This window comes from Dioscorea cayenensis, chromosome 14, assembly GCF_009730915.1.
Source record: "Dioscorea cayenensis subsp. rotundata cultivar TDr96_F1 chromosome 14, TDr96_F1_v2_PseudoChromosome.rev07_lg8_w22 25.fasta, whole genome shotgun sequence".
Taxonomy (NCBI): domain Eukaryota; kingdom Viridiplantae; phylum Streptophyta; class Magnoliopsida; order Dioscoreales; family Dioscoreaceae; genus Dioscorea; species Dioscorea cayenensis.
Genome location: NC_052484.1, coordinates 8,582,791 through 8,591,528, shown reverse-complemented (window position 1 = coordinate 8,591,528; position 8,738 = coordinate 8,582,791). Strand labels below are relative to the sequence as shown.

Below are 8,738 nucleotides of genomic sequence, written 5' to 3'. Positions count from 1 at the left end.
CGCTTTACTATTCAAATGTTGTTTATATAATTAATACTATTTTTCGAATTATTTTTAATTTATTTAATATTTCAAATTGATGATCTTCTTTTGAATCTAAGTGTTTACATGTGCAGATGCAATCTTGATTTTTATTTAAATTTTTGAATTTCAAGATAATTCATTTAAATTCTGAATTTTTCTTTTTCTTTTTTCTTTTTCTAAAAATTTCATATCTTCCGAAATTTTTACATACTCGTGTTGAATTATAATTATTTAAAAATTTCTTAATTTTTGGAAATTTGTTTAAATTGTGAATAATTCTTGGGTTTAAAGTCCAGATTATGTATTATTTATTTATTTTGAATTTCATGTATTTATTTAATTTTTTTGATTAAAGAGTATTATTATTTTTTTATTATCTGTTTCATGTTTGTATTCCATTAACTCGGTGTATTTTTGATATGACAAAAAAATGGGATCATGTTATCAGAAATTTTTTTATACTTTGCTTGTTTTTGAATTTTTGTTAGTTCATCGCTTTTGTGAACAAGGTACTTTTGATATAGAAATTAGTCCCCAACTAACTTTGCAACAACCCCTCACATCGGGGTTAAACACCCGACCGTGTCGACACGTATTTTTGTTCTAGAAACTATAGTTTCCCACCGCTTGCCGCCGGTGCGAATATCGGCCTTTGTTAATTTTTGGCTCGGGTCACCGAGGGTAAAAAAATATGACTTTTTGTTTTGTCTCGGGTCACCGAGGGTAAATATATGAATTTTTGTGATTTGTTTTTGGGAAATAGTTGTTTGGGGGACCCTATATGCTTAATTTTTTTGACATCTATGTTATGTGAATTAAACTTATGGTTGGTTTTTGCAAATCATTAAATTATGATTTTTTTGATAAGTGATCCCTATATTTTTTTAGTGGGTGCTCATCGGGTCGTCAAGCTCATAAAATTTTGTTGTTATTTTTTTCTTTTCGTATCGTGAGTAGAGGTCAAATGAACGGATAGCTTAGCAGGGATCGCTGGGCCACCGTCAATCTTCTTAGCATGTAATACGTCCCGTTGTTGTGGGCATAGTTTTTTTATTTGATTAAATTTGTAGCAACTCGCAAAGATACTTAGTTATTTCTTTTTAGTGTTGAACTCCATTCTTGTTTCTAGCCTTTTGCTCTCGTTAGACTTTTTTGTGATTTGTTGAGAATAGGTTTTGAGGCCTTACATGCCTCACCGGGCCCTCGCCCTGGTGGGTCCGTGGTCGCTTTGTCGCTGCACTCAGGGCCCGGGAGCTGTGTTCGGGCGTGACACTCAAGACGCACGCCTTCAAGGAATGAATTAAAGCTTAAGCCTCACAGAAAAAAGCACACGCACATAGTCGCACCACCTCAGTGAGTGTGAGGCTTACACCTAAAAAAAACCAATTTTTTTAATATCACTCTAAAGCAAATAGAAATATTTATATGTATATACTTTCATTAATAAAAACTTATATATGTAACATTCAGTAAAAAAAAAAAGCTCATCAACACCTATGATTTTGCGTGTAGTATGTACCAATTTAATTTTTTAATCTAAAGATTATGTGAATTACAAAAATTATCAAGATAAACTATTTTTTAAAATTTAATGATAATTAGTTATTTTTTTAGGGGGAAGCTAGGGAAGGAAGCGAGAGCACAAAAAAGAACTATAAAAATATCAAGATAAATAATATTTTTTAAAATTAAAAATTAAGAGAAATAAGAGTGAAATATATATTTTTTTATTGCCGAAAAACAAAATATTTATTTTACAAATGATAAATAATATTCTTTAATAGAGGAAAATTAAGAGAAATAAGAGTGAAATATATATTTTTTGATTGACAGAAAACAAAAATATTTATTTTACAAATGTTAAATAATATTCTTTAATAGAGAAAAATTAAGAGAAATAAGAGTGAAATATGTATTTTTTTTATTGCTGAAAAACAGAAATATTTATTTTACAAATGATAAATAATACTCTTTAATAGAGAAAAAATAAGAGAAATAAGAGTGAAATATATAATTTTTTTATTCATGAGAAACAAAATATTTTTTTAAGATAAGTTTTAACTTACGAATAAGATAAGCTATAATTTTATTAATTTTTTAAAACAAAAAAAATATTTATTTTATAAATAAAAATAATATATTTTAATTAGATAAGATAAGTTTCAAAAAATATTTATTTAATAATAAAAATAATAAATTTTAATAAGATCTTAGCCTCTCGTTTCCAACAAAAGGGAGTTAGATTCTAGAGCAAAACATAACGAATAAATTTTTAATAAGATGGGGGTGTCGGGTCGTTGGGTTCTAGGGGCTTCTATGGATCGCTCTAGTCTGTGAATATGAGAGAAGAGAAAGCAAGCCAAGAAGAGAAAACAATGCATAACCAATCTTCTACTATAGTCCTACAACTAATAACGGATATTAACTCTTTCAGTAAAGTTTCTTTGTTTGTATTTTTTCCAGTTATTATTTTTCAGTTTTTTGTGTTATTTTTTATTTCTTTTTAGCATTGTTATTCACTTGTTTTTCCAGTGTTATTTACTAGTTTGTTTTTTTTCTTAGTGCCATTTTTTGTGGTTTTTTCACTGTTGTTACTTTTTTTTATTTTAGATATTTAGGTAAATATGACTGCAAAGGGAACAAGTGGAAGTGGTGTTAGTACAATAGAAAATGGAAACAGAAAAGATCCAGCTTGGAAGTATGGCACCCAAGTAGAAGGGATAGGGGAAGGGAAAAGTTATGTCTACATACAATGCAAATTTTGCAATAAAGTGATTAAAGGAGGAGAAAAACGGGTGAAAGATCACTTGGGGGGTTCGTATAAAAATGTTGTGCCTTGTGATAAGGTACCCCACGAGGTTAAGCAAGAGATTAATGACTATGCGAAAAAAAAAAACAAGCCATGAAGCATAAGACACAAGAAGCATTTGATTTAATAGTTGATGCATGCTCTTACTTTGGCACATGTCCATCATTTAAAGGAATGGATTCTTGTCCAAGAGAGCATAATCACACAAGGGGAGTTCGAGGGCCAATGGATCGATTTGTTAATAATGTTGATGGGGAGGATGAGGCAGATACAAGAACACAACCAATAATTACTCCTACAGCTACAAATTCAAAAAAAGCTCGTACTTTGGTTTGCTTGGATATTGGAAGATTCTTTTTTGAGAATAGAATTCCTTTCAATGTGATCAAAAGTCTTTCTTTTGCGAACATGGTGATACCAATAGGCAATTATGGTCGGGGACTTAAACGGCCATCAATACATGAATTGCGCAACTAGGTTTGGAATGAAGAGATTAAGACATCAAATAAAATTATGGAAGAGATGAAAAAACATGGCCTAGCACGGGAGTTTCTATAATGTTAGATGGATGGAAAAATACAAGAGGTAGAAGCTAAATCAACTTTTTGATTAACAATCCTAAGGGAACAATATTTCTGAAATCCGTTGATGTATCAAATAAGGTGAAGGATGGAAAATTCTTGTTTAAACTTCTTGATGATGTGATTGAGGAGATTGGGGAAGAAAATGTTTATTACAGATAATGCATCAGCTTATAAATATACAGGCAGTCTCTTGATGGAGAAAAGAAAACAATTGTATTGGACTCCATGTGTCGTGCATTGTTTAGATTTGATGTTAGAGAAACTTGTAGAATTACCTCAACACAAACATGCATTGTTGAAGACAAAGAAGGTGATGAATTTCATATATAATCATGGATGGGTGTTGGCATTGATGAAAAAATTCACACAAAGAGAGTTGATTCGACCAGCAGCTACAAGATTTCCTACAACATATTTGACTTTACAAAGCATTTTTCAATCAAAACAAGGATTGGAACAAATGTTCACTTTTGAGGAGTGGTCAACAAGTGCTTGGGCAAACAAAGTAGAAGGTAAAGCAATTAAAAACATATATAGAAGGTAAAGCAATTAAAAACATATATAGAAGGTAAAGCAATTAAAAACATATTACTAAGACAACAAGGATTTTGGCGTAGTGTGATCTATACCATCAAGACCACAAAACCTCTTGTTGGACTTTTGAGATTAGTTGATTTTGAGAAGGTTTCAGCTATGGGATTTATTTATGGTGTAATGGATAAAGCAATAGAAGAAATAACAACTAATTTGGGAGGACAAGTGGCAGATTACAAAGAAATTTGGGATATCATTGATGAGAAGTGGGACTACCAATTGCATCAACCTTTGCATGCGGCTGCTTATTTTTTAAATCCACAGTTTCAGTATGAGTTTTCTTTTCCTATGCATCCAGAAGTTAAAACTGCCTTGTATATTTGTATTGATAATTTGATTACAAATCGAGTAGGACGAGATTTTGCTGATATCCAACTTGATCAATTCAAGAAGAAAAGAGGATTGTTTGGCCACCCACAAGCACAATCAACAAATAAGTTGCGTTCTCCTGGTATTAAAAAGTAAACTTAATGCATTATTATGTCAAAGATGAACTATATATAGATTATATTTACAAGTTATAACTTAAATTATTGTTTCTTGTAGCTGATTGGTGGGAAGCATTTGGATATGAAACCATGAAGCTCTCAAAATTTGCACAAAAGGTCTTAAGCCTTACTTGTTCATCATCGGGATGTGAACGAAATTGGAGTACTTTAATCAGGTAAATTATTTTATATTAAATCTTAAAATTGATGTCAATATAATTAAATAGCTAATTTTGATTTTTAAACTTGAATAGATCCATACAAAAAGGCGAAATCTTTTAAGTGTAAAAAAACTTGAAGATTTGGTGTACGTTATGTACAACAAAAAATTGAAGGATAGACATTTAAAGCATAAATCACTCAATGAGAATGATTGTGATCCACTTGTTTATGAAGACATTCCATCCAATAATGAATGGATAATTGATGATGATGTTGATGACGATGGTCATGAAATGGAAGTGGAAGAAGAAGAAATGCAAGGAAGTTCACGTCCATCAAAAAAGAGTAGGCCTACTAATGGTATGTCATTTTCTTATAAATTATTAATATTACCACAATTTTTAAAATAATTTTTTGATTGTATTTTTGTTGGAATATAGACAAACGGAAGGCACCAATGTTGATCCATGAAGATATGAATTGGGATGATATTGAATTTAATGATGACAGTGACAAAGATGGTGATGACAATGATGATGGTAGTGAATAATTTTTATGACATTAATATTTTGCTTTTATTTTTTGGTTTTGGTTCTATTTCATACTGTGAACTTTTTATATAATTTATATTTGCATGGATTATTATGTTATAACTTATAAGTTTAGATTTATAAGTTGACAGTTTTTGTTATTCTTGTGATTTTGGCTATGAAATTATGAAAATTAGGAATAATTGGTAATGATAATGATGGTGATGATGATTAGATTGATGAGAATGAGCAATCTTTATGAATTATGAAATGTTAATATCTTGCTTTTAGCTTGTGGTTGTACTCCAAGATTGATGTTTTTTTTATATATGGTTAACTTTTTACATAATTTGTGTATGAAAGAATTTTTAAGTTATGAATTTGGAATTATAATTTACTAATTTTTGTTATTTTTTGTGATTTTGACTATGAAATTATTGAAATTAGGAATAATTGATAATATTTTTGTCAGTTTGTATTTGGTAGACAATTTTGTTGTTTTTTCCCCAAAAAAAAATTGAGGCTTATGCCTCAAAATGCCTCGATGCTTACGCCTTACCTCATGGTTGAGGAGCGCCTCAAAACCTGCCTTGGATTTGTAAAACCCTTGACGTTGAGTATGACAATCGTATTCTAGTATTGGACTGGGAGAATTCAAGGTCCTACTAGTCCCAATCTCTTGGTAACCAGGTCTAATCACTAGAAACTTAAGATGGAATCTCTTCCTACCCCAGCCTCCTATATTTGTCTTAAGTACAAGAATTCCTCTAGAGGGACAAATCAAACCCTAAGCCTAAGGGGCAATCGATCCCTAATCTAGAAACCTAGCTATGTCTAATCTCTTAGCGCATGCATAGATCTAACATGGCATGTGTGTTCTAATGTAGGGGCATATTTTCTCATCCACATTAACAAGAATATCATTCAAGAAACATGCAATGAATCACATAAACTATGATGATTTATTAAATTTAACAATCAAGATTCATAAGCAACTTAGACATACAATTCCCTTCGAATTAGGTTCCTATAAATTACAAATAAAGAAATAAATAAAAATAGAACCATAAGACCAAAGAATAACATTAAAGAATTCTTAAACTAGATCCCCCCAATAGGCCTCCAAAGGTTGAGGTTGAGAGGATCCCAAGATTAACAAGATGACGCTTAATCTCTTCGTTGATGAATGTTGACTCTCCCTTAGAAAATTCACTGGAATTTGCTGAAAAAGTGAAGAAAGTCATCTCCAGCCACTCAGATCTCTAAAACTCTTGCCGTACTACCTTATTTGGTAAAAGAATCTCTCCCAAATCAGAAAAACCTAGGGTATATATAGGATCAAGTCCGCCAGGCCTCACCATGGGAATTATGATGCCCATGGTGAGTAAATTATTACGTGGGCTCCAAGTCGCATCCTGGCGTGGCTTCTCTGGGTGTTGTGTGGGTGGATCACAGCCGTGATGGGTTCACAATGGCCATGGTAAGGCCGTTGTGGCTTTTGTGTTACTCTCAGTGATTCCACACTGCCACGGCTTGATATGGGCAGTGTTGAGTGTGGATAACGACAGTGGTGAGATGTCATCATGGGCATTGTGAGCTGTGGTGAAGCTTTGATTCAGCAACTTAGTTCATTTTACTTCAAAATGTCTCCAAATTTGCTTCTTTGTCCCTAAAACAGAAATAAAGCCCCTAGTGAACAAAGGTGCCAAACATGTCAAATTAAATGCAGTATAAATGATATGTAAAATATGCACTTCTAGCACTTATCAAAGACTATTAATCAAGTGGTTTGGAACCTCAATGAAAGTGATGGAAGATCATGTGATAACATCAATTTTATATGATTTTTGACCCTTAGAAATCCATCTTTGCTTCTATTTTATAATTATAATGCTTTAAGGATGCATCTCTCAAGAAATAAAATATTTTAGTTTCATATTGTATTAAATTTTATTGTTTTTTAATCTTTGGATGAATAGTAGCATCTCTGCTTCAACCTGTAACTTTTTAATCTTTATATATATAGTTAGAGTAATCTAAATAAATGAAAGATTTTGGTTTGATTCTTGTATTGAGTTTTGTTGTTTTTTCAATTTGTTGATTTTGTATATAGTTGTTTTTCAATCTTTAGATGAAGAGTGGCATAGTTTACTAAAGATTAATGCTTTGTGGATGCTGGTGGTGCTGATTTTTCTTAATAGGTATTCATTTAATTTTCAATACATGGCATGTTTCTCAATCTTTACTTTTCCCTTTTCTTAATTGTAATGCTTATCTATTTCAAGGTTTTAGCAATGAAAGTAGAGGCACTTCACATGAAGAAGCAGATTTAGTAATCAGTAATGCACCCAAGGTTAACTTTTAATTAGCATCAATAAACTTCTATGGATCAATAGTCAATGCATATGTCCATTTAATTAATGCATAAGTTGCTGCTGGTGTTGGCAGGTCAGTTATTATGTCTATTTAATTGATATTCTTTCTTCTATTTATCCCTAAGGTTTGAACATACAGTTATAATAGTAGACATGGGTGTAAAGCTAGACAGAAAAAAACAAGAAATTTAGTTTGTGTGGTAGAGAATGCAATTGATAACATCAATACGATTGGAAGGACTTAGCTCTTCAAGGTATTCAAGTTTGAAGAAGCTTTAATCACAGTAATTCAACATAATTGAAAATAATTGTAGAGGCAACTATTGATTTTTGTTCTAAGATGTCCTCAGAAATTCAATTCAGATAAGGAGGATTTTATCTAAATGTCAATCCAAATTGTCCTGAAAATAGTAGTGCAATTTACAAGTTCAAAATTTTGATATACTTGTGAATTGACATTGATCGCAAAATTTGTGATTCTGGATAATGTGATCATTAATCACAACCATCATCTATGCATTTCTACACATATAAATGCAGACTTTTCATAAAATCCAAACAATCGATACATGTGGTGTTACTTGTTTAAAGCAAAGAAACAACATTTAAGTTTAGCTCATCTACCAAATCCCAATCACAATTTATTCATAGGACAAGTAAGAAGCAAATTAGAAAACACACCCAAAATGCATCTCACGCAAGAAGTAATTTAATGGACATTTTATAAGCTCTGTTAAGATAACAAATTACAAGATCGATAAGGATTTGGCTTGAATAAACTGTTATGGGTGATGCTTTACAACAACTTTATCTTGGCAAGAGCAGTTAGAACCTTTATATCCTTTTTTTCCTTTATATCAGTCTAGTTGTATAAGGTCCTTAAAAGTACATATATTGTTGGTGTTAGAGCAATATTCTGAATCTAGGCCTTTTTTATAAGAACATATCATTTTCATTAAATTGAAGTTAAATCCAAATTACAATTAACAAGATCATTATGTCTATAATGCATCACACTTGAACCAAAGCCATAGTCCATCAAATTCTTTCAAAAAAAGAAAGAAATTTTTTATAAGGGCAATCACAAGAAGAAAATCAAAATAAAACATCAAATCTTCCTATCTAGATGTCCACAAGCACATATCTATAGTTATAGAAAAAGATGCACATTT

General features: G+C 31.2%; 1 protein-coding gene across 1 annotated transcript; it reads left to right on the top strand.

Moving 5' to 3' along the window:
- The first annotated feature begins 4,110 nt into the window (after nt 1-4,110).
- Nucleotides 4,111-5,211, top strand: LOC120276094 (nonsense-mediated mRNA decay protein 2-like). Its single transcript, XM_039282827.1, has 4 exons — nt 4,111-4,462; nt 4,558-4,616; nt 4,835-5,021; nt 5,102-5,211. Exons 1-4 carry the CDS (start codon nt 4,111-4,113, stop codon nt 5,209-5,211), a joined length of 708 nt encoding a protein of 235 aa, XP_039138761.1.
- The last annotated feature ends 3,527 nt before the right edge of the window (nt 5,212-8,738 follow it).

What these genes read in the sequence shown, in the direction of transcription:
- LOC120276094 (XM_039282827.1), top strand. Translation starts at nt 4,111, where the DNA reads ATGGGATTTATTTATGGTGTAATGGATAAAGCAATAGAAGAAATAACA. An exon ending in AAATAAGTTGCGTTCTCCTG is followed by an intron (nt 4,463 to 4,557) that starts GTATTAAAAAGT and finishes TGTTTCTTGTAG; the next exon opens with CTGATTGGTGGGAAGCATTT. An exon ending in TCTCAAAATTTGCACAAAAG is followed by an intron (nt 4,617 to 4,834) that starts GTCTTAAGCCTT and finishes AAAAAATTGAAG; the next exon opens with GATAGACATTTAAAGCATAA.